Raw genomic sequence first — 27,449 nt, 5'->3', positions numbered from 1 at the left:
TGCCACTGCCTAAGAGAGAACATCAGCCTAGGCAAATGAACCGAGGTACTTATATCAGATGAAGATGTAACCATATCATATTATAATATAAAATTATAGTATATTCATATATATTCATATTGTAATGGAATTTTATGTTTAAATAAAAGCATCTGCCAAATACCATACTAATAACAATAACCATTACCATAACCATGTTGTATCAGACAAAATTGTGCCTAGTGTGTTCCTGAGCTTTGTGCCTCAGTCTTTTCTTTGACCATTCAAAGCACATCCTTCCTCTCTGCTCAGATACCGAACCCCCCCACACTCTGGCACAGGAGCTGTCGAAGGACTCTCACATTTACTGATGATGACAGCACATTAAGGAAAAAGGTCACTATTTTTAGAGGCTCCAAGGCATACGGTCTAAATGTGCGTCATGCCCTGTCTGCGCTCAGCACAATCCCAGACTGATGACAAAAGAAAAGCCCCGACGCTAATCATATGCACAGGACTGCATGCACCGCTCTGGGAGACATCAACGAGTACTCACCAGCCCACCATGAGAATAGTCAAATAGGCATCCTGCCAGGAGTGTCACTTGACAGGTAACTCAAGCTTTATTTCAAACAACAATAATCTCAACAGGGTCTTGTGTTATGCTGGGCCGTCTCTCACATGGAGGTAGGATTAACCCCATGGATTGTGCCATTTGTCTTTTAGGTCAGAGCAATGGATGTTTTGTATGCTCTATCTGCAAGCCTGTAAAGTGCAAGTAAGCACTCCCTAAACATGTGTCCAGATGCATGTTAAACATGCCAGACGTGACCCTCAACACATACATCTGCATCGGAAATGAGCAACTTCTACTGCAGCAAAGACGCAGAGACTCAGGGGATACTACAGTGATATTGAACATGGACAAATATGCTTCTCTGCATTTTCTGTACACACACACACACACACACACACACACACGCACACACACACACACACACACACTCACACTCACACGCATGCACGCACGCACACACACACACACACGCACACACACACACACACACACACTCACACTCACACGCATGCACGCACACACACTCACACACACACGCACACACACACACACGCACACGCACACACACACACACACACACACACACACACACTCACACTCACACGCATGCACGCACACACACACACATACACACCCACACACACTCACACACACTCAGTCCAGCATGAATGTGTCAGAAACGTGTTGTCTCAAGACAAAGAAAAGGAAAGTACGAGCCATTCAGTGGTGATTCTGTGTGAGAGGCAGAAATCTAAAGTCGTAATGGATGCTGACACAGTAATGCAGCACAAGTATGATAGTCGGGATAGAACAACAGGAAAAGGAATACAACTGTCCAAAAATACATTCACACAATCTTCCCACATAGAGACACAGCTGCCAAAACTCTGGGAAAAAAAGACACTGACAGGTCAGCAGGACTGAATGCGTATTTCAATAGCCTGGAGCAGAACACGCAAAAGCAAACTACAGATTCAGACATGCAGGGTGAACAAGAATGGAGAGCAACAAAGAGGGAAACATTCAGCAGGTAAAGGGCCAGTATTGTTCATGTTAGCACCTGGTGGGATATTTACATTACAGTACAATACAGTTCATCACAGATAAAGTATTCAGTACAGTGCAATATAGTAATTAACAGATATTTTTCTGCAGTGGCATGCATGCCAAGGCTAGGCCAAACACACACACACACACACACACACACACACACACACACACACACAAACAAACACACACAGAGAGAGGAACACTCACCTCAAGAACTCTCCCACTGATGTACCTATGGCAAGTCTCACACTTTATTCCAAACTGGGTGTGGTAATCTGACTCACAGTACGGAATCCCATCCCTGATAGGGAATGAACAGAGAGAAAAGAAAAGGAAATCCTTGCAGCTCTCTCTTTAGCTAAACATTGTGTTCCCTCTATAGACCCTTTCAACAATAAAAACAAAAACAATGCTTGAACGTTCTATTTGGGCCCCAATCTACTTCCTCTGCATTAAGATAACATATGGAATGTTAAAACGGAAGTCTTGTGGGGCCAACTATGATGCTGATAATGGAACTCTCTTGAAAGGGTCCATAGTGGGATAAAGGGAAAGTATCTCTGACACCAGAGTTACAAAAACCGTCAGGTTTTGGTAGTTGATTGATATTGTAAAGAATATACATGTAAGGGTTTTTTTGTCTGTTGGCACAGTTTTGCAATGGCCTGATGGGGGTAGCTGAAACAACTTGAGAACAGGATGGCTAAGACCTAACGTTCTGTCCCCCACCTGCAAGTTACCCACTATCTATACACCATCATCATAACCACTTCAAAATGAGTAGAGGTGTTTAGCTCTAGATCCAGATAACAGGCTGGCAGGTACGCAGTGAGCTAATTAGAGTTTATTTATTAGCTCTTTTCAAACACAGAGCATTTCATGCAGAGTATAAGTACAGGTGATGCATTAATATAAGAATAAAAAAGGACAAGCAGTGACCTACTTGCTGATGTATTCCCCGGTCAACACAGTGCCACAGGTCTGACACTTGAAGCAGCTGACGTGCCACTGTTTCTCCAGAGCCAGGAGGGACTGGCCCTGCTTGATCTCCTCATTACAGCCTGCACAGTCTGCAGGTAGACAACACACACACACACATCACTATATCAGAACACACACACACATCACTATATCAGAACACACACACACACACACACACACACACACACACACACACACACACACACACACACACATCACTATATCAGAACACACACACACATCACTATATCAGAACACACACACACACACACACACACACACACACACACACACACACACACACACACACACACACACACACATATCAGTCTTCCAGAACACACACACATATCAGTCTTCCAGAACACACACAGTCACATACACTCATCACTCCTCCAAAACTCATTTACCCTGTCGGGGGGGAATCATGATGAATTAAAGGAACTAGCACAAGGACGAACAGATAAATAAAAAAACACCCTCTCCCCGAGCTGGCGAGGTGGCACTGTGTTCGTTTTGTGTTCATCGGGTGGAGATGAATGACCGGTAGCTGAGCCGCGCCTGACTGCGGCTGTGCCGCCCTGTGCTGCCTCACAGTGCAGACGTGTAATTGCGTCTGTCGCTGGCCAAGTGGGCCACTGCTGGGATTTATGGGCCGAGATGATTCATAGCAGCGTATGGCACTCACAGTGGAAAAGGTCACCCTCCCATTTGTTCTCATTTAGGTGGTGGGCTGATCCAGAGAGAGAGAGAGAGAGAGAGAGAGAGAGAGAGAGAGAGAAATAGAGAGAGAGAGGGAGGGAGAGATGGAGATCTGTCAGAGTGATGAGGGATTGGCTCCCAGCCAGCACTGCGTCCATCTTTTTCACCTGATGGCGATGAACCCCTCCCCTTGAACCTCCCCAAATCCTGCCTGCAGTCTCCCACCGGTCAGCCACAGGTGATCCAGCCCACCTGCGGAAGTCATCTTTGATGTATGGGTGCCCTGAAAACCCAACCGTTTAGTCTTCTATCAAAAACGCTAACGTGAACTGCTGCATCTGGTTTGCTTCTGGAACATCTGGTTCAAAACTTAATAAGAAGCCATTGATTACGGTGGACCTTTGACCTCGATTCTTAACTTGGAAGGACGCAACAACAATCAAACAGGACCAAAAGCCTCTGGCCTTTTATGACTGACAGACACCACAGGATTTGAAGCAGTTTACCGTCTCCCAATGACAAGGCTGAGCATCTCACGCTACTGAGACCTTGGGAACAGACACAACTGATTACCTGTAAAGGCTTCAGGCTTACTGCACAGATGTGGTGCATTCTGCGGTCCACACACACACACAGACACACACACACACACACACACACACACACACACACAGGACAACAAACCACTGCTAATCACAATGTAGTAAGATCAAGGTCACCCTTGGGACAGCAATGATTTTTGTCAACATTGGACAGCTTTATGTTGTGAAATTACTCTCACAGATTAAAAAAAAAAACTTGCTGCTGATACTTTCTGTAGCCAAGAATGTGTGTCTCTGGACTTTTCTTTTGGTCACTGCAAAGTGACTGTAAGACGATTACAAAGAAGCTCCATCAGGATGCCAGCCTGGCAGGACAAGATACTGTGAAACAGCAATAAAAATTCCTTTGCACACTAAATCAGACATCCCCGTTATTGTGTTCTCCAGCAGTGGTGGCCACAGGGACTCTTGGACTATTACGCGCGCGGCGTTCTGCTTACGGCTGGGTCCGTGGATCTTGACAGGCTCATTGGTGCTGACGAGGGAGTGGGAACACTGCTGACAAACACACTTCTTCCCACAGAACGTCACTCGGTCCCCGATGGGAAATGGCTTCCTGTGGCACAAGGGAGAGAAGAAAGAAAAATAAAAAAAAGAAATGATATTCATGTCGGTCTTGGTCTTTTCTGGAATCATGCCATTTTGACATCACCAAAACCTTAATCACTGCCATTACCATAAACCTCATCAAAACCCAAATTCTTGCCTTCTCCATTTTTTCAGCCACAATAGACTTTCATTTGACTGTGTGCTAATGGAAAATTGAGTGAAAATGGTCCTGGGCAAATAGATAATAGACACAGTAAAAAATACCTTAGCCACATGCTAAGCTAACAGCCCTTAACAAGCTAATAACTCCTCTGATAAAACATCACACAGAGTAAGAGAGGGCTGAGCTAACTGTCAAGAGTACTTTGTGTTCACTGTGTACTACATGTGTTGTAAAACACCGTGAACAAAAAGCACTGTTGTCGGGGGAGAGCACACTTTCTATTAAAATGCAAATGATGTGCACGTGAGTACTTCAGATGTCTGTCGCTGATAAAAGTGTGTCTCTGTCTGGCAGTTATAGCTGCCGTCTTGCAGGGGAGCACATTTACCAACAGGGGGCAGTCTTGCAGGGTTAGATGCTACTGAACTCTATGCTGTAACTCAATCAGTTGAAGGGGGTTAATCACTGGCCATGACTCTGCAGTAGCAGGGTGCACACACACGCACACACACACACACACACACACACACACACACACGCACGCACGCACGCACACACACACACACACACACATACACACACACACACACACACACACACACACACACACACACACACACACACACACACACAGGGCTCTGCCAGCCTGTGGGCATCTTTAACCAGCACTGTGTACTTGTTGACACACATGACACTGCACACAGGAAACGCACATAGGAAAATGTTTACACACACACACACACACACACACACACACACACACACACACACACACACAGACACAAATCTTCTGTCACAGGTACTGATTTCAGCAACTTTGTAGTTTGAAATCCTTTGCAAATGACACAAATGGCTCTCTTTACACTGAGTCATCTCAAATGTCTCAATCAATACAGGCAGCAAACAAACAAACAAAACAAAACAAAAAGATATTCAAAAACGTCACAGGTGAGAGCCAACTTGGTTCCCTCATAGATACAGACACTTCAGTACACTTCCCTCCTCCATCTGCACACACACACACACACACACCCACCCACACACACACACACACAGGCTGTGGAAGTGGTTGTGTGCTCAACTTGGAGCCGGGCCGGTGGCCGGTGTCTGTGGGTCGCTCCTCACTGACCCCCCAGCTGGTGCCTCCTGTGCGGGCCAGCTGCCTCAGGCTGTGACCCCCCTCGAGGGGCCGTCCTGGGGCATTCCTCAGCAACACACACACACACACACACACACACACACACACACACACACACACACACACACACCCCAACAGGTTAATATCTCTGGGTAAGCATAGAACGCACATTTTTTTGCAAATTGGATATATTCATCCAGTTCAGCATTTTTATTTGATATTTATATTTTTTCTGTGTGCGCTTCTTTACACATGTGTCCCTTCTTATTCACTGTCAGTCAACCTCTTACGTTTCAAATATAGTATTTTATATACTAATGGGCAGTGTACAGTGCTGTTGTTTACGACACCATGGGGTCCTACGATACACACTATGCAGCTGTGAGAAGAAGTAGACTGGACCACACCTCCAGTGTTCAGCAAATACCCATTAACACTAAAACAGAGGCCCTTCTGCACGCTTGTGTTGTGCAATAAAAACAGTGCAGGAAACAAGGCAAATGCTCTCACTGAGCAATGTTTCACACCAGCCAGGACTATTCCCCACAGGCTGCAGGGAATTAAAGGCAATTCCCCTCAGAGGACCATGGAGCTCAGGCTGCCGGTCTGCAACCTCTCGTTTTAACTCACACAGGATGCTGTCTGCTAGACACACACACACACACAAAACACACACACATTTACACAACAACAACCCTCCCCCCATCACTCCTACTGAGACGTGTCAAGACATACAAACCCCTTCTAGCTCACACACACAAACACACACACATACACACACACACACACACACACAACAAAAGCACATGAACAACACAAACACATATTTTTGTGCACCTGCTCTATAGTCTTTTCTTTCGGGCGTTTGACTGTACGCTTAAAATTCTTTGGCTAGCAGTCAACACACTGTGTGTGGCAAACGGCCTCCAAGTTGAGCGTCAGTATGTTGTGGAGCACATGCAGTGACACATTCAGGCAAGAACTCAATAATGCCTCTCTAACAGGTTCCCCTGGAGGCTACACTGTCTACACTCAGCAAAATACCTGTTGTTGCAGGACTCCCCCACCACAACGGTCTGTCTGTCTGTCTGTCTAACTGACAGTCTATTAGTCTGCCTGTCTGCCTGTCTGTCTTTTTGTCTGTTGAGAGTAGTGGTATCAAAATTACCATCACTGTCTATCTGTCTGTCTACCTGACTCTCTATTTGTCTGCCTTTCTATTTATCTGTCTATCTGTCTGTCTGCCTGCCTGCCTGCCTGCTTGCTTGCCTGTCTGTCTCTCCGCCTGCATGTTGTCTATCTATCTGTCTGCCTTCCGGTCTGCCTGTGAGTCAGGGGCTAAGGTTAGTCACTTAGGGGCAGATTGCAGTCCGCAGACTGCAGAGTATGCCCCCATCATAGCAGGGATGTGAGTGCGTTCGGGCAGCAAGGCCAAAGCAGCAATGGCCCCAGTCAGTGTGCTGCCATGTAGTGCTGCAGAGTACCACTCCACTCCATTCTTCCCCATTCACCGTATTCACACGCCATGTGTAGAAAAGAGCCTCTCCCCAGACGGCAGGCTTTAAATAGTGCATCCGCCTCCATCTTCCTGCAACACGACTGCCCTCATATCACTCGGCTTACTCGCATCCCTCAGAGGCAGGCAGACACTAGGCCTGAAGTCATGTCTCTCTGTGCCTCAGTCTCTCAGTCTCTCTGTCTCTGTGTATGCGTGTGTGCGTGTGAGTGAGAGAGAGAGAAAGAGAGAGAGAGAGGAGGAGGGAGAGAGAGAGAGAGGAGAGAGATAGAGAGACAGAAATATAGATAGAGTGTGTGTTTGAGTCTGCCTGCTTCTTGCTAGACAGAGGAGTGTGCTTACGTGAAGATATTCACACGGCACCAGCTAACTCCAACACAGAGAGAGACTTAATGTCATAATGCCACCTCTCGCTGTAAGGCACTGCACAAGGTGCCCCAGTTCTTTGTGACAGCAAGAAACATGAGAGCATGAGAGCATGTCCCTGTGCTAGCAAGGTAAACTCTGCTGGCCTGAGCTGTCCCATTTCCCCTGGTGTCACACTTAGCACCAGGCAATAAAGAGCCCAGACCTGTCCAGCAGCTAAAGATGGGCCTCTCATCCTGACCCAGCAGCTTATCACAGTCTCTATACATCTTCAATCTATGCATCATCTATGCATCTATGTATCTATGCATTATCTATACATCTAGGTATCTACTGTATGCATCTTCTATACATCTATGTATCTCATCTGCACATCTTCAATCTATGCATCTTATACGCATCTTCTGGTACACATAGTATGAGCAAATTCTGAAGTAGTGGAGCATGAGATGAAATGTCTTTTTAAATTTCCATATCAGGGTGATGTAGAGGCCTTGGGTGTGGACAGGAGCTGTAGTGATTGTTCATAATGGTGGCATACCTGCACTGGCTGCAGACAAAGCACTTGGGGTGGTAGGTTCGGCCCAGGGCTGAGACCACCTCTCCCGTGATGAACTCGCCACAGCTGTCGCACTGCGTGCCATATAGCCGCTGGTAGTCCTCCGTGCAGATGTACTCGCCACTCTTCTGGAAGAATCCGGAGCGCGCCAGATCGCAGCCGCACACTGTAGGCACACATACAGAGACGTACATGGTTAATGGCCTCCAGCAAAAGCAATATATCTGAGCCAGGGTGGAAATAAACAAGATGGCACAAAATGAAAAACAATAATAATAAAAATAAAAATGTCATAGTACCAAGAAACCACACAAAAACATTGAGAACTGTATGACACTAGCCATGCTACTGAGTGATGAATGCCACATACAGCATATGTCTTGGTAATGCCTTACATCCTGTAATGTATTGAAGAGGGTTTGAAAGGCAGCTAATGTAGGACTAATGTTTAACAACACACAGGCATTTTCTTTATTGCTTGGTGTATGTGTGTGGCAGGCAATGCCATGCTGATGTCGCTGCATAATTTATAAGGAAATCTAAGGTAAACCCATTAAATGAATGGCCTTTAAATCTATCTGAGTGGATTGGATCAATTTGCCAGCTCCCATTCAGCCTTTTCCCTGAAATGTTAACTGATCCATTTAAAACGATCTGCCAATCTGTCTTCAGGAGAGACACACATTGCAAAAACGGTTGGCATTGAAAAGCTGTCAGATAAACAAAATGAGAAGATTTTATGATATTTAATATTCAGGACTCACAACAAGTAGAACTGTAGTGAATACATGGAATGAATAGCTTAGCTCGTCACAAAACAATAACAAACCAGCCAACAAATTATTTGTGTAACTCAACAAGAGGGTTTCTGACATTAGGGGCAGCTGTGGCCTACTGGTTAGCGCTTCGGACTTGTAACCGGATGGTTGCTGGTTCGAACCGCTATCAGTAGGCACGGCTGAAGTGCCCTTGAGCAAGGCCCCTCACAGCTCCCCGAGCGCCGCTGTTGTTGCAGGCAGCTCACTGCGCCGAGATTAGTGTGTGCTTCACCTCACTGTGTGCTGAGTGTGTTTCACGGATTGGGATTAATGCAGAGACAAATTTCCCTCACGGGGTATATATACTTATACTTATTACACAGAGCGAAAATTCTTGAGTAACTCCCAGAAGAATTTCAATTCTAGAATAAAAGCTAGACATTAAATGGCTGTATAATGAGTCAGTGTCAACAAAAATCTGAAGGTAAGTTGTACAGACATGTGTGATGATACACTTGTTCGTTTGTTTTTTGTTTTCCAGCAACCATGTACTATCAGACTCAGCCTGCAGGCGTGAACCCTGTCGGGTCACTTCTCGCTCTCCCAGGAAGTCGTGATCGCACCTTCGTTGACCCAGAACACTGTCTAAATCCTCATTGCATAATGACATTAACACCACAAAACATGTTCACAGGAGACAGTGAGAGCTCGCTGTAATCTACAGCAGCACACACATTGTTGAGACAGTGTGGAGAGCAGCTATCACAAACAATTAGTTAAAACAATGTGTGTGTGTACGTGTGTGCGTGTGTGTGTGTGTGTGTGTGTGTGTGTGTGTGTGTGTGTGTGTTTCTTATAAGACTGCTGCAGCACTAAAAGTCATCCATGACCACACGGCCAACGCCTCCTCTCTCTTCCTCTCTCTCTTCCTTCCTCTCCCTCCCTCTCTCTCTCTTCCTCTCTCTCTCTCTCTCTCTCTCTTCCTCTCCCACCCCCTCCTCTCCTCCTGCTCGTTTGCCTTCCCCTTGGGTGTGAAACATGATCCACTTTACTGCGTGTCTCATGCAGCCGGCTGGCAGCAACACGCTGCAGCATGTACATGCTCAACCCCCCAACCCCCACCCACCCCACCCCAACCCGCACCCACCCCACCCCAACCCCCACACCGGTACACAGCAACATGCCAGAGTCCCCCGGTCAGGTGGGAGCACAGGTGGGTAGGCTCAGCTCAAGGGCTCAGTGCATTGGGCTCTACGGGTTGTTTGTTTACCAGGGGCTTGTTCTCATCTCTACTGTCGTAGGGAGAAACTGACGCAAGAGCTGAGTGGGAGAGAAAATGCTGGTTTGAGTAGTTTGTCTCACATACACTATACTGCATGTGTGTGTTTGTATGTGTGTGTGTGTGTGTGTGTGTGTGTGTGTGTGTGTGTGTGTGTGTGTGTGTGTGTGTGTGTGTGTGTGTGTGTGTGTGTGTGTGTGTGTGAGTTTGTTTGCATGCATGTGTGTGTTTGTGTCTGGGGATGGGTAGTTCCCACAAGCAATGAAAATCCTTGAATCAGCTCAGTATATGCCACATGATATTATGTATTGGGTTAGGACGATGGTAACTCTTCAGCTTGGCCTCACAGAGCACTCTTGAAGACTGCACGTGAACCCTGAGCGTCTTGTTGAGAACCCTTAAGGTTTCAGTTTAATACAATTTGGGATATTTCATAGAGATCTTTTATGGTTACCCATATAACGTATTCCCTCTATGAAATAATGAAAGAATCCTTACTAGTTGTGTTTCCTGTTTTCCGACCTTAGGCCTGAAGCTGATGATACACAAGGCAACTTTTTGTGCAATGCTGCTGGACAATGTTCCTGAGTATTGATATTGGGCAACAATTCCCAATCCCTACATTCCCTCTTTGATATTGGGTGACAATTTTGAATCATTAATTGGCAAATTGTCATGATCAACCAATCGGAATGCACTTAATCGGTTATGTGGTTGCCTAGCAACATTGATCAAAAGCCCATGTATCATCCCCTTTAATAATTGACATAAATATATACTGTATATACAGTACATTAATAATTTACATAACTAACACATACTCACACACACACACACACATGCAAACATTCTCTCTCTCTCTCTCTCTCTCTCTCTCTCTCTCTCTCTCTCTCTCTCTCACACACACACACACACACACACACACACACACACACACTCATATGTACAGTATGTGTGCTGCCCCTGCCCTACCCCCTCTCCCGGTGCTTCCTCTTGCTGCTGAGAGAGGGTTGGCATGGTGCCCCTTGCCCTGCGTTGGCATCCATCTGCCACACTCGCTCACTCACTTCTCTCACGCCCCATTAGCATTCCACACACACACACACATCCACTCCTTGCACACGCACACACACACACACACACACACACACACACACACACACACACACACACGACTGACAATGTCAAAGCCATTCCAGTCAATCTTGAGCATTAAAAGAAAAGGCCGAACTGCCAGTGAAAGTCTTTTTTTCTCCCTCCACTCAGGCATAATTATAGATCCAGCACTTCAATTAGCGTTATTTTCCCACTTTGGTGCAGATTGTGGGGTGGGGAGCGGGGTGGGGGGGGGGGGGGTTTGGTGGTGTAGAGGCAAAGCCTGAGACGAGAGGACATCGGCTGCACGTCCTTCCAGCACAAAACCGCACCGCTGGTCTTTGTGGCAACGGGCAGAAGTGTGCGTCCTGTGCTGAAGCCTAAGACCCCGCTGAGCGTGGTGCTGGCATGACGGATCTCCCAGCATTGTGCCGTCCCATTCACCGGCCGGAGAAAGGCCTTTCAAGTGGCGGTGGCGCTGACATCTGCACACCCCACAGTTTACCCTCACTATCTGGGCTCATGAATAATGCAGCAGACTCCATAAATAAAACGCTGGGCTGGGCTGGGCTGGGCTGGGCGTGTGGAGCTCAGCCCTGGCCCACTGATGTTGAATCAGAGACATGGTAGGACATGACGGGGGGATGGAACACAGAGATGGGGGGAGGGGGAGGGGGTGAGGGCTTTTATTATGTATTTATCAACAGCCAACAGACACAATTAAAATTCCTCTCTACAGGGACTACTGACCAGCAGCGCGCGCGCACACACACACACACACACACACACACACACACACACAATTCCTCCCTCCGAGCCACCCCAGTTCCCAGTTAATGACGTGCCGTGCAATTCCCCTCTTATCGGCTGCTGCTTTTCAGAGAGTGTAACAGCAGACACAAGCAAGCCAGAGCTTACTGAAACCCAGAGAGGGATAGAGAGAGATAGAGAGAGAGAAAGAAAAGAGACAGGCAGACAGATAGAATAAGAAAGAGATGCCTAGAGACATACAGAGAGACTTGAGAGAGAGAGGGATGGAGAGCAAGCGAGTGAGAGAGAGAAAGAGAGAATCGTGTACTCACATACAAAGAGAGTTGGAATGAGAGAGAGAGAGAGAGAGAGAGAGAAAAGAGAGATGGAGGGTGGGAGAGGGAAAGTGTGACAAACATCCTGCTATTTGAGTTTTGGGCTCTGGTGAAAGATGTGCAGCACATAAAAGGAGGCTCGGCAGGCAAGACTGGGCTGCCCACCACATCTGTGCCTTATATTCATTAGTGCTGTAAAAGTATTAGAGCATTTTTTTGGCAAAATACATTGAAAAGCAGACTTTTAGGCACACATGCATTATTAATGATCACCTGCTATGCCCAGTCTTCTCTGGTGGAATATATCAGTGCATGTACGGAACACTTCAAACACTGTGCACAATACAAAAGACACAAGCACCATCTGCCAACAATCACACAATGCATTCAAGATGGAATAACATTCAAGTTGACTGACAGCCACAGACTATTTCTTTTACAGTAAATGGCGCCTATGCATTGGGAATATCTGAGCAGAAATGATTTAACTTCTGAGTGGACAGCGTGTAGTGTGTAACTGATGTGCACGGATGCATGCATGTGAGTACGTGTGTGTGTGTGTGTGTGTGTGTGTGTGTGTGTGAGAGTGTGTGTGATTGCTCTGTGTTGGAGCAGCCACCTATTAAATGTGTTTCATGGCCGTGGTCCCACTCTCCTCACATGACTTCCTCCCTCTCTCTGTCTCTCTGTTTCAGCTGAGTGCTACCATTCTCATAATGGCCTAATGAAACATCCATAAGGCTGGCACAACTCACCAGCGCCTGTCTCTAGACAATCATATATCACATACGCATTCAGTACATGCACAAACATGTACGCACACACACACACACACACACACACAAACACACACACACACACACACACACACACAATGTGTGTTCAATGTGTGCTGAGCGTGTTTCACTAATTCATGGATTGGGATAAATGCAGAGACCAAATTTCACACGTGCACGCGCACACATGCACACGCACACGCACACACACAGGCCTCTTTAAGTACTGCTGCTTCCTTTCTTACCATGATTTAATTTCCTTAAGTGTGAGGGCAAGTACTGGTCATTAACATTAGCATGCATTATATGCTCCTTTCAGCATTGGGAAAGATATCCACAGAGCACTGAACACAGTGAGCATGCGTGGCAACTGAGAAAGACCCTGGCTAACATCCGACATACCCCAAAAACAGCTCATTTGGCACGACTGGATATTAGTAACAAGGAAAATACAAAGCAAAACAAATTGATCTTGGTCTCATCTGAGCATACAGTAGGCTCCCAACATATAATCTCAGATTCTTCTCATGCTCATGTTCAAAGTTCACTCTTGCAGTGTTATGATGAAGTCGTGTTTGGCTCAGATGGGGTCTAGTGTGTCATGTTGGTGTGAACCTGGACAGGGCTAGCACAGCGAGTCCTGACATTCTCAAACGGGGTCTAGTGTGTCATGTTGGTGTGAACCTGGACAGGGCTAGCACAGCGAGTCCTGACATGCTCAGACGGGGTCTAGTGTGTCATGTTGGTGTGAACCTGGACAGGGCTAGCACAGCGAGTCCTGACATTCTCAAACGGGGTCTAGTGTGTCATGTTGGTGTGAACCTGGACAGGGCTAGCACAGCGAGTCCTGACATTCTCAGACGGGGTCTAGTGTGTCATGTTGGTGTGAACCTGGACAGGGCTAGCACAGCGAGTCCTGACATGCTCAGACGGGGTCTAGTGTGTCATGTTGGTGTGAACCTGGACAGGGCTAGCACAGCGAGTCCTTACAGTGAAGTGTGGACGTGGGAGGGGGATGATACGGGGCTGCATGAGTGCAAAAGGCTGACATTTACAGATGACACCACAAAGGCCTGGAGATATAGCAAAATACTGGCTGAAAAGATCAGTCCCAGTCTCCAGAAGCTCGGTAGAAGAGGAATATTCCAGCATGATGGCGATCAAAAGCACACTGCCACAATCATGTAAGAGCTTCCAAAGAAGAAGAAAATAAAAACTATGACCTGGCTAAAAATGACACGTCACTTGAGTCCAATAAAAATCCTTGAGGTACTTTGAAGAGAACCACAGAACCAGGGCTTAAATTTCACTGCGGGATTGCGGGTATTGCGCATAATTTGTTCAAGTCCCGCAACTCTAGCCATCATAATGCGAGAAATTCCCGCATACACTTTTACAGCCTGTCTGATGACGTTAATATAGCCTAATCATTAAGCGGCGTGAATGCGATGCTATTGACCGGACTGATCAACTACCGAGTTGAATTGAACATAGCCTCATGAAGACGCACACACACACGGAGAGAGAGAGAGAGAGAGAGAGAGAACCACTTTGCGCTTACGCAAATAGGCTACGCTACCATGGCAAACTTTTACATCTGGAAAGAGCTCCTTGGTAACTATCCTGCTAGCTCAGGTCACGTCAACACTTGATCCCAGAAAGATTGTCTTCGACATGTCAACATTTATTGTATCTAATGACATAGAAAACATAATGATTTGCATACACATACCGCACTATGCACAACTTTTATTCACTAGCGACTACAGCCTAAAACCGTCAGGTTGAAGGGGGGCTAATTACTCCATAGAATTACTCTCAGGTATTTTCTTAAAGTGACAGGCACTCAATTACACCTACTCATCACCAATGTGCACTCAATTGGACCTACACACCACATTAAAGATATGCCTAAGTGTTATAGGTTAAACGTCAATATGAGGCATTCAAATTACTAAATATGTTTAGCTAGTAGTAATTACTAGTAAAATGCTATACTTTAAAAAATGCATTATTAAATAAATACACTCTATATGAATTCAAAAATATATGATAGAAACATATCACATAAGCTATCATTTTCAGTGTGTGTTTGTGTGTGTGGAGAGAGTCAAGCAGAATCTAGGATGTCCACTGTTGTGAATGATCCCACTACAGTATATATTACTGATGACGTCAGGGTGGTGGGGGCCCCAAAATCAAACACTTTTTTTTAAAAAGTATCGAAGTATTGAAATCGCAATTCTTGACTTGGTATCAGAATCGACCCCCCCTCCCCCCCAAATTGTGTAAATCCCCCCTACATGAATAACCTAAGGGGGGAATTCCCCCCCATTTTGAAAAATGAATTTTAAGCCCTGAGAACAGCACAGTTCTGACTGAGATCAGACTGGGGGTCAGTATTTGTCAATATAGTAAACCTAACTGAACAAATATCCTACTGTTCAACTTAGAAAGAATGCAAGTACCATAAGGTAATACAATTTTGAATGATTAAACTTTTAAGTGATATTGCAGTAATAACACTGACTAAGCATATAGCTCTAGCTTGGCTTTCTAGCTGTTCACAGTCACTACACTGCAAGCTGGAATATAATAAGCTGCAGAGGGAGTAAAATGCTATAGCATCCCAGAAGCTGCTTCTAACGGACCAATCAATAGAGTTTTATTAGGAGGAAGGCAAAACACTCAAGCTAAATACTTAAGACAACATGCCCCCTGGGCGGGTATAAAAAAGAAAAGAATAGATAGATAGTAACAGGTAGATAGACAGATAAATAGATGGTGTGTGTGTGTGTGTGTGTGTGCGTAGAGGGGTAGAAGTGAGCTGGTTCAACAGGACTGGTATTTAAATATTAAACTACCGGTATTTGGAATCACTCTGCATTCACTGCAGACAGCACCTCACTCCTTGGTTTCCATAATACCTCATGTGGCACAAGCGGGATTAGAACACAAACTTGAAAAGTCATCATTTAAAACCACTCTCTCCAGAGAGACCCATTCATACTTTTAAAGAATACATGTGCAAACTATTGTAACGGAGGCGAACTGAGCTAGCATGCTACAGTAGATGCCCGTGTAAATCCTCACACCCCTAACCTTAAGAACGCTTCTAAATGCTGAGTTGGAAGCCTGGGCTTTTAGCTCAGTGGTTAGAGCGTTCGACTCCCATGCCGGTGTGCGTGGAGGTGTGCGGGTTCGAGGGCCGTGAGCGGTGGACGAATTACGACCTCGGTTACACTAACAACGCACAAATGGTCAAGTGCTCTGATGTAAGTGAGGAAATGGGAAGATGCTATGGATATGGAGTACAATACAGCTAAGAAAAGTCAAATAGAGACAGGCAGTAATAAAGTAGATGAACTGAGGGTGGTACAGAGAGTGCTTACTGAGAGAGTAGCTGTACTGAAACAACAGGAGCACCTCCAGCCCTGAGTGCAGAACCAGACCCAGACCCAGAATCAGAATCATGTTTATTTGGCCGGGTGAGTTAGAACACATAAGAAATTTGGTTCCGGACAATGGTGTCACTCTAGCAGTACAGATAACACACAGCATGTGACTGGGAGCAGTGCTATCAGCATGCACTCTGCGAGACTCCCCCAGATGCTGTTTTTACCGTTTTGTTCTGCAGTGTGAGGGGTCGTGCACATCTCAACTTCCTCCTGCATTATTCTGCTGCTCCCACCACACCACACCACACCACACCACACCACACCACGCCACGCCACGCCACACCACACCACACCACACCACACCACACCACACCACGCCGCCTCCAAATTCTAAATGCCAGCGCAACCTAAGTGCTACACGTGCTCCAGGCCACACCAGCACAGCACCATCCTGTGCCCCCCGGGGACTAGCCTCCAGCTCCTGTCTGGCCCATTCCATGATCAGTGCTTGAGAGAGAGAGAGAGAGAGAGAGAGAGAGAGAGAGAGAGAGAGAGAGAGTGTGTTTGTGTGTGTGAATTATGTGTATACTTTTTATTTCTTTGATCTCACACTGCTCAGCACACAGCCTGGGTTTCACTCTAGGAAACCCTGTACCCAGAGGAGGCAGTACACTTCTCTACCCTGGTACAAAGTCTTACATTCTTACAATACCAAAATGGATCATTGTTTCCAGACCACAGGGGCAGGCCAGTCTTCTGGCTTATTAATTGTCATCAAACTATACTGTATGTGTGTTTGCATTGTGCTTTTCAAAGTACTCCTACTACTTCACACAAAAGTTCCATTATATTCATTATTCAATATGGCCAATGCTGTACTACAGCTCATTAGTTCACTCTAAATGTGATTATACTCGAGGCAACTTTATGAGCAATGTTGCTGGGCCATCTCCCTGAGGGTTGTTGTTCTGGTACATTCCTATTGATGTTGAGCAACATCTATTTTCTGAGAACTTTCATTATCAGTAGGCAAATTGGTATGATCATCCAATCAAAACACATGGAACCGGTTATGTGGTTACCCAGCAACATTGCTAAAAAAGTTCACCACCTTAAAACTAGGGAGAGTGACGAACCAAACAACTAGCCCATTATAAGCTAAAGGGGAACAACAGCCAAACCCAAATACATTCTCAAGAGACTCAAATATGAACCAACTTGAAAGTCTTTTAATAAAAAACCCACAGCACAGTGTGTGATGTTCACTTTTTATCCAGATAATTAAAACAATAAAAACGTTTTAAATCACCTAATTTTATTCAATTGTGATCAAAATAAAGAAGGGTAAGATTTTTGAAAAACATCTAGTTGATGCACTGCAATGTCTAAAGAAGTTACGACCCTTTCAATTGGATATTTAGCAGAATGTTTTGGGGAAATCACTGACTTAATGCCTTGTCCATATGCACAACTCTGCACCCATACTTACTGCATGCTATTAAATAAGTTCAACATCCTCCAGACTGCTGAAACTCTGAACTCATAAAGAATAGTCAGGTGTTTATTGCAAGTCCACACCCTTGAAGGATAAATGACCAGTATTTTCTGAAACTGCAGCACCACAATGCCAAGGTATGTGGCAAGGTCAAAGCTTCTGCAGGAAGCTAGCCTACATATATAACCTTGCATACATGTGACATTACTGCAAAAGGATGATATGACAATACAATAGATCTGTCCCAGGGGTGAAAGTAGGATAAAATTATCCACATACTATATAAGATGGTGTAGGTCTATGATAGGAACTGTGAGGGGAGAGGTTATGTGAGAGAGATGCTGGCATGCTTTGGAAGATTTCCCATTTTAACTCCATCCTCCATCAGGATCATTAATAATGGCAACTACATGGACTGATTACAGATATCTGTGGGCAGACTGACACAAGCTCCCATTGCTTATACATGAGTATCCACAAGACAGCAGTCTGCCCCCACCATTGGAAAAGTGATGAAGTCAATGCACTCAATCCCACCTCGGTCTCGCTCGCTGAGGCAGGTCAGCAGAAATCGACCGCAAGGAATTCAAATTCGAGGAATTCGAGTGTCACACGGTTTACCGGGCTTCATGATTAGCAGTCATGGACGCACGTGCACAGCGTGAGCCCTCAACCTAGTTTCGTTAGCCCCATGACCTTCAGTCGTCACCTCTGACCTCTCTATAGCCAAGTGCATCTCAGCTGTCTGCTGGACCAAGCTGAAATATAGCGCATCAGTCATCGTCTTTCCTCAGCCGTTTCAACTCCAGCAGTGTTTACTAGACTGACTGTCCTATTAGCACGTCTGCGTGGCTGCCAGACTCCTCCCTGCCGTCCCCCTCAGCTGAAGGGTCTGGAAACTCACTTTGAGTTAACATGCTGCCATTCCATTAGCGGGAATGAGATCTTCAGATTAGCCAAAGGACAATTATAGTATTAGCACAGCAACACGACTCAACATTCCAAAGTATTTGTGGGCGTGGCCTTCACAGACAGATGACAGACATATCACACAACTCAAATAAGGACTAAAGTCACACAGGATTAAATCCTCAAAATGTTTTTCACCTTCACTGCTGATTTTCATTTTTGAGGGCAGGCGGCTGGCTCTGTATCTATCAGATGGCTGAGAGTGAAAATGGACACAGTGTGTCTTAATCCGGTGTGGTGTGGGTCACGCTGTGCAGGAAAGTAAAGGGATTATCCCGTCCCTCCCCGAATCCCAAATCTGAGTGAAGCACTACTTCAGCCTGTCACAAGCCCACCACCAGCACCACCATCACTACAACCACCACCATCACTACCACCACCATCACCACCACCACCACCACCACCACCAACATCACCACCACCATCACCACCACCACCACCAACATCACCACCACCATCACCATCACCCTCACCACCACCCCCCCCCCTCACCACCACCAGCACCACCATCACCACCATCATCACCACCACCCCCCTCACCACCACCACCCCCCTCACCACCACCAACATCACCATCACCACCATCACCACCACCCCCCTCACCACCACCAGCACCACCCTCACCACCTCCACCACCACCACCACCACCACCACCAACATCACCATCACCACCATCACCACCACCCCCCTCACCACCACCACCACCCCCCTCACCACCACCAGCACCACGCTCACCACCCCCCTCACCACCACCACCACCACCAGCACCACCACCACCCTCACCACCACCACCAACATCACAGCTACTGTCTCCACCACCACCGCCAGATATTTCACTTCTCATGGCTACACTGGTGCACTAGCATGAAAGATGCCCAGGCTACACTGGTGCACTAGCGTAAAAGACGCCCAGGCTACACTGGTGCACTAGCGTGAAAGACGCCCAGGTTACACTGGTGCACTAGCGTGAAAGACGCCCAGGCTACACTGGTGCACTAGCGTGAAAGACGCCCAGGCTACACTGGTGCAGTAGCGTGAAAGACGCCCAGGCTACACTGGTGCAGTAGCGTGAAAGACGCCCAGGCCGGCTCCATGATAAGGAGAAATACAAGACCATGACGTTACCATGGGAACAGTAGCATTATCCACCTTTCTCCCCTCCCTCCACACGCTCTCTCTCTCTATAAAAACACACAACTAGGGTTGGTTCCTTCCCCACCCATACATTCTCCCTGCCTCCCATTAAGGAATACAAGGTTGCAGTTGTGGATGTCTTTTTGAGGTCACACACAGCTTATCTCACTTTCAAACAACTGTAGCCTGGAGCTCCAATTGAGATCTAAATGTGTCCATGCTTGTATGGGTATATGTGTATGGAGGTGCTGTGGCAGGGGTAAAGGCCTTTGGACAGCTGCTTTCCGTGCAGGACCCACCTGCTGAGGTCACCACAGGAGCTGACAGGGTGACCCCCCACAAGCCCACCCAACCCCCCAACACTCCCCACATGCCTCCCTAAACCCCACGCAGGCCACATCCAGACCCTGGCTCTTCTGTGAATCCACCATGGAGCACTCTCTCACACATTCTCACATACTACAGCCCTACTTGCAGCATTCCTCCAAGAGCCAAACGCCTCTCAGCACCAAGCCACCCAAAAACAGAAAAGTGGCTTGTTTTTTCCCCTTCCTTCTGGAAGTTTCCAGAGCGGCCATAACTCAGAGCACCCCCGACAGCTCCCCCTTTGAGCCTGCCACCGTTAGCCCGACATAAACCGCTTGAGTCTGCTTTTAATCACTGTGCTCTGAGGCAACCTCGTCCTGCAAATGGCTCCCCCCATATTAAATAGCTTGGGTAAACTATTATTTACAGGAGTCAGAGTACAGGGCCAAAGCTGATCACATAAGCAGATTGATGAGTTTTGAACGTTGAGATTAATCTTCCTACCCCTGCAGCGGGCTCCGACCATTATGGAATACTACTGAAGGGAGCACAGACTGTGTTATAGGAATCTATTGCAAACATATCAACATAAACTAAGATCCATATCTAGGATGAGCTATTTTTATCTGCACGGGATACAGTATTTTTTCAGCACTATGGAAATCATTTCTATCATTTAGATAGATGGAAACTGACAATATCAGTTCTGCTGTCTGTATTTCCACCTGGAATGGCCAGGTGGGTTACAGAGAATAACACAGTCCTCCTACATCATTAAACAGACTGTCTGTTTGTGTGTAGCTCCACAAAGGGAATGTTCTCTCTCAAAGGACAAGAAAACAAAAGACCGGGAAAAGAAATGCCACATTAACAAACAATCCACATTCGACCGGCACCTACACTCAAAGGAAGAAAAATGGCAGTATGTGAGAGAGAGAGAACGAGAGAGAGAGAGAGAGAACAAAGGCAAGAGAAAGAAGGAACATGCCGGAACAATTTGGTACAGGATCTCTTTGGAATACCCAGTGCTTTTCTCATTTTGTGGGAAGAGCGGCAGCCAGGAGGAGGGTAAATGATGTGGTGGAAAACCTGGAGAGCGAGAGACTCTTTCCACTGCACGGGAGGGAAGAATGTGTGTGTGTAGTGGTTTTGCTGGAGCTTTACTTTAGCTTTAAGCAAATCCAGTCTGACTGTCACCTAATACTGCCAGAGTAGGCCGCCACACTTAAGACTAGGCGCTAGAATAGTCTTAGCTCTTAGCTTTTTCGGGCCTATAAAAGAGATGCTATGGTGTCGTAGTGCATTAGGCATTTAGCAAAGCAATTCTCAGAGGATAGACAGTGAGGGAAAACAGAAAGTGAGAGAGAGAACAAGAAAAGAGAGAAAAAGACAGGAACAGTAGAGTAAGAGAAAGCAGCACCTTAGCAATTAGAAACTGGTTCAGCATGGCCTGTGGCCATAACAGCAGAGGAAAGCCGATGGGAAATACACCAGCTCAGCCAGTGGAGAACCAACAGTGACTTAACTACTCTCACACCCTCCCCAGTTAGCAGCACCAAAAGCTACAGAGACACAAGGCATGTCTACAGACATGCCCTCGGAAATTCCGATCTCCGATAAGAGGAGAAATTATTTGAACACAAAGTCGGGTCAGATTTTTTGCTTAAAGGCTCATGCGGAAATCTTGTGTCCCAAGGTACCCGACTTGACGTCACTATCATATTCTCATAACCACGATGACCTCCCTTACAACAACACAAGAGACTAATCTCTCTCTCATTACAAAGAGGCAAGATAATGTATCACTAAATTAACACTACAGATAGAAACACTCGTCGGAGACATTCTCCTTCTTGCTCGACCATAGTAGGCAGTTCTAATAACTTATTTATGCATTTCCTGTATTTGTTTTCCAAGCTGATGAACACACTTTTTTTTACGGCATGAAGGCCGTATCAAGCTCAGGCCACATCATATGCATCTGACCTTTGAAGAGACCAAGGAATCAAAGTGTAAAGTGAGTGTTATGGTAGCTACTAATGGTTGGCAGATGGAGGAGTTTATAATGCTTAGCGTGCAATGTTACTATATGATTTAGCGCTGTAGCACTACTTGGGATATACTATAAAATTCCAGAGAGAAAAACATTAAACCTCATTTCCCAGTCGAGGCAGTACACTGAATTAAAACAATCTGTCTGGAATGAAGAGCCGTACCCCATTTGTGGTTCTTACTAAAAAAAATCAGCAACAGCAGCAGTAACATTAGAAGTTTAATCTTCATAAATAGAGTTAAATCACAGGGTCACCATTTTCAGGGGCAAGCCCTTGACAGGGTATACTTAATACCCAGACGTCTAGACTGGACAAATCAAAGCAGACTGAACTGCAGAGCATGGAATTACCTCCGAGAGGATTCACTAACTGCAGAAACAGACACAGGGCACACATAAACTCTAGAGGATTCACACAAATGTTCCGTCTATCTATGTACTTATGCATAGGACCGAAACATAGGGAACCTTGGTCTGTTGCTCTGAATGAATGAATGAATGAATCTTCTCTTGTGGCTGTCCAGAATATAAAGTCTCACACAATCACTTATAACACTACCACCCTGAGCTGTATTTCTAATTGTCGTCAACTATGTAAAAGACACAATCTTTAGAGCTATCTTCACAATATCTTAGCATTTGTGTGGAATAGTGATGAGTGTTCAAGGTAGATCAAGAAAACAGGCCTAGAAATAAACAGAGGTGAGAGAAAATAAGAGAGAGAGAGAGATAGAAAGGCTGAGAAAGAGAGGGGAAGTCGTTTTCTTGGGGGAATGCAAGTCTGTGTAGTCTTTGTACTCTGTGTGTGAGCTTGAAATCTGTTTTAAGTAGACCAAATTCACAAGCCACAGGCTGCAGCGATCTATTTCAGTAGTCCTCGGCTCTCTTGTGCTTATTTATCTTTTCTCTTTTTTTCTTTCCCTTTTTTTTACAGCTGGACAGACGCCTTCCACTGCTGCCGCCCCGTAGCCTGAGGGACCAAGGGATGAAGGGATGAAGGGAGGGAGGGAGGGAGAGGTCTCTGTTGCAGCCTGCCCCACCTCCTCCGAGAGGAGAGGGATACTCAGCAGGCCAGCTTCTTCTCCTCTCCTCTCCTCTCCTCTCCTCTCCTCTCCTCTCCTCCCCCATCTCTCTCTCCCTGACATGTCCACAATAGGAGAGCGAGGGTGTCCATGGCTGAAGCTGCCACTCTGCAGACCTCCCCGTCTCTATTGTTTCGGTCATCAGTGCACTCGGAGAATGCGGTCGGCCCATCCCGAGGCCGGCTGGCCGCCCGGGGGACCCGGAGAGCGGCCAAGCACATTTGCTAAAGTTTCCGTCATTGTGTCCGACAAAAGATGCCTTTGTTGTCCGAACAGTTGTGCACTGTGTTGATCAGTAAGGAATGATGTGCACACACTGGGTAAAGAGAGTGGAGTGGACAGACCATCCGAGGATACAGAAACAGACAAGTTAATTTATTATTGCACTTAAACTTTGAGAAAGTGCAGTGAAAGCAGAAACCTAACTCCAGGGGGAAGGTCATTAGCCTTAATTAAGCTAAAATTTCTAAATCGATATAATTAAGTGATTACAGTATGCCTATTAAAACATCGTCTGGTGTCCAAAATGTATAAATCACAGCTAGTACAACAGGAAATCTAGAGGAAATTTGCAGAGTTATTCTAAACCCAAAATAATTGCAGTGTTAATCATTTCTTGGACACTTTCCTTCACCCGTGCAGAGACTGCACAGAAGGCTGACGCACTGAGCGGCACTGCACACACACATATTGACGTGCACATACGCATTACTTGATCAATTGCTCGTGTTTTGCTGGAAACAGGTGGTGCAGTATTGGAAAATCTAAGTTCCACAGAAAAAAAATATCACACCAAGCAATATGATAACCTAAGATTCTACCCAATTACAATTAAATCATTAAATGCAGTCGGAAAGTTGATTTTAGATAGCTCCCTCCACAGTCAGAACGCATCTGAGGATTTGCATTGGATGCACTCCATGTCTAACATGCATTAGCTGATCTATTATTGAATGTTTGCTGCTACTGTAAAAGGAGCTAATGCTTAGCATAGGCACACACAGCTGGGGGTGATGGAAGGTCCCCTCTGACTGCGTTCTCACCCAGTTCTCAGGGCAACTCGCTGAAATTGAATTCCTCTGTGTTTTCCCCTCCCCTTGTCCATCTCATGTGGAACAAACACATGTTTGGCAGCCACGTGACCCAATCAATGGCTTTTTGTTTTCGGGAGGGGAAAATGATTTCATGCCCGGCTGGGCAGGGGGCCTCGCTCCACACATTCTTTATTGGCATCTTGGCATGGAGCGAGCGTCCACTCACCTCTCGGGGCCCTGCAGCGTGGCGCCACCATCTCTCAAATACATGTATTGGTGGTGTGTGTGTGTGTGTGTGTGTGTGTGTGTGGGGGGGGTATAAACAACTAATGCTCCTCTTCAAAGCAACTGGCTCCAAATCCCAACATGCCGCCAGTTGAGGGGCACAGGGGGGTGGGATTGGGTAGTGAAATAGTGACATGTTTCTCCATATGAGCTTTGTGCAGAGCAGCTTCCACTGCATGAGTTCAAAAATGCGGCAGAGGGGTGAAAACAAAGGCCTGAGCTGCACAGAGACAGAGCTGTGAGGACCATAAGAATCACAGGTGAGTAGGTGCATGAGAGCACCATAAGAATCACAGGTGAGTAGGTGCATGAGAGCACCATAAGAATTACAGGTAAGTAGGTGCATGTCAGACAGATATTTCTGGAATGACCTGCCCAGGGACATGGGTGGAGGAGTACATCTGTTGTAAGAGGCAGACAAACTGAATCATCACACTCACACACACAAACACAATACACCCCCCCTCCACCCTGAACACACACACACACACACACACACACCCACACACACACACACACACACATATATATACACACACACAGGGCCTGTAGCACAGGCCACATTTAGCTCTGTAGGCAGCTCTTAACAGAGACCAGGGGGGGCAGGTAGGTCAGAAGTATGTATAATGGTCTAAACTGTTTGCTACTCCACCACATTACTGCACACATCACTGCAGCCTGTGATAAGGGCTTATTTCAATCACTTGCATTTGGCACCAATTCTAGAAGCTAACATAGATGTATTCCTCCTGGAGGGAGGATATCTGATGCTCAAGGTCACCACTTCATAGCCATATTCTTTTTCTTTCCAGATATAATAAATAACTAAACTAAATTCCAGATTATGAGAAATAACTACAGCCTATCAGCATGTGCAAGTCTAAGGATAAGCAGGAGAGAGGGAGATGGAGAGGGGGGATAGAGAGAGAGAGAGATGAAATGATAAGGACAGAAATAGAGGGAGAGAGAGAGTGAGAACGATGGAGAGAAAAAGCCCACCTATTACTGTGCTTCAGGGCTTGTGGAGAGGCTTCCTATTGGCTGTTGCTCACTGAGTGTAACCACCATTCAAGGCAGGTTGCCCCTTAACATGGTTACCACAGCAACAGCTTGCATAATAAACATGGCCACGTGAGCCGCACCAGTTTGGAGGCAGACAAAAGAGGGCTAAGTGGCCAACCAGTCTCCTCTCCTCACAGTCATCCCTGGGCTCATAGACCAGTGCTGGGTCCAGGTATTTGTGACATCTAACCCTACAAAGTGGATGCAAACCATTGCAAAAAGATGACAAGCCTATGGTCTTTTTTTCATCCTTCAAAATGCATTCTGTGCAATAACAAGAATGCAAGTTTAGCTGTCATGTGCAAAAGCAAATTGTGTGCTTGTAAACAAAAGCAAAAATTCCAGCGTGAAACTCTTACATTCCTGTTAGAATAAGACTGCGTACAATTCAAGAGTGTGTTCTGAGAGGCAACCTTTTTGGGGGGCCGAATGTCAGAGGAAGCAGGCTGATGCTACTCTGTTTGGACGGTGTGGGTTACTGCTTGTCTGTCCCAGTGTTCTGTCTAGCAGAGATGGAGTCACTCTGTGGGGCCGGAAGAGCATTGATGCTGCTACTGACATCAGCCAGTGATCACAACATTTCTGGATGCTCCATGCTGCTAATGCTGGATCAGACCCCATGCATCCCAGTTTCTCGGAGCCAACCTACCTTGACATGTGAAGCACTTAACGTGGAAGTGGACGTTCTGGACGCGTACTACCTCGCCCTTGCAGACGTCCCTGCAGCGTTGGCAGTGGATGGTCGATGAGGAGCCATGGCCTCGACCGCCCCCACTGCTGCCACTGCTGCTGCTGTAGGAGCCGGGCTGGTAAGGACCTGCTGGAGAGAAGACACACACACACACACAGACATGGGTAACCAACTCACTCACGTCACACCCCATAAATAATACACCATCATCCATCACACGCAGCCAAAGAAGCTCATTCGTGACTTTCAGCTTCATTCAAATTTAAAAGCAATCGCGATCCTTGGAGAGGAAAACATTGTACATTAAAGCGTCTCACCAACTTGTTCTTCACAGAGAATAAACAGCTAAGGGAAACAGGGGAACAGGAGAAAATAAACCCACATGCCACCCGTGACTCCAACAAGCAAAAGATCGAGCTTCCAGGTGATTGTGCACATACCGAGCACGGTACACTGAGGAGGAACTGCAACCAGCTGTCAGACCTTAGTCTATTCAACCACAAAGTATCTCAAGGCACTGTGACTGGACAAGGCTATTCATGCGTTTTTAGTGCAGCAAGGCACTTTTCAATGGGAAGAACCCCAAAACTATACAGACAATGTCCACCCTGAAAAGGAAGACAATACAATGATACCTCTGCCATTAATCCACTCTCCATGAGAAAGGACAGCAAGTACACTCATCGCCATGATATGCCAGGTGCTGGTATGGTTGTCAGGGTGCTCCACATCACGGATGCGGCCACCTCTTTCGCTCCAGCCGCT

At 46.3% G+C, this 27,449-nt stretch overlaps 1 protein-coding gene across 5 annotated transcripts in view; it reads right to left on the bottom strand.

Annotated features, from left to right (window-relative positions):
* Positions 1-27,449, bottom strand: part of LOC121710092 (actin-binding LIM protein 3-like) — a 58,190-nt gene that overhangs the window by 18,236 nt on the left and 12,505 nt on the right. For 4 of the 5 annotated variants that reach the window (XM_042094021.1, XM_042094022.1, XM_042094023.1 and 1 more), the window contains exons 2-6: positions 26,643-26,813; positions 8,165-8,348; positions 4,332-4,447; positions 2,550-2,676; positions 1,814-1,907 (exon numbers count right to left, since the gene is read on the bottom strand). In XM_042094021.1, coding sequence (XP_041949955.1) covers positions 1,814-1,907; positions 2,550-2,676; positions 4,332-4,447; positions 8,165-8,348; positions 26,643-26,813 — 692 coding nt within the window. The remainder of the gene's footprint in view (positions 1-1,813; positions 1,908-2,549; positions 2,677-4,331; positions 4,448-8,164; positions 8,349-26,642; positions 26,814-27,449) is intronic. The other variant, XM_042094020.1, reaches the window with a different exon arrangement.

The sequence above is a fragment of the Alosa sapidissima genome, chromosome 5 (assembly GCF_018492685.1).
Source record: "Alosa sapidissima isolate fAloSap1 chromosome 5, fAloSap1.pri, whole genome shotgun sequence".
Classification (NCBI taxonomy): Eukaryota; Metazoa; Chordata; class Actinopteri; order Clupeiformes; family Clupeidae; genus Alosa; species Alosa sapidissima.
The sequence above is the reverse complement of the archived record's forward strand: the minus strand, read 5'-3'. Positions and strand labels throughout refer to the sequence as shown.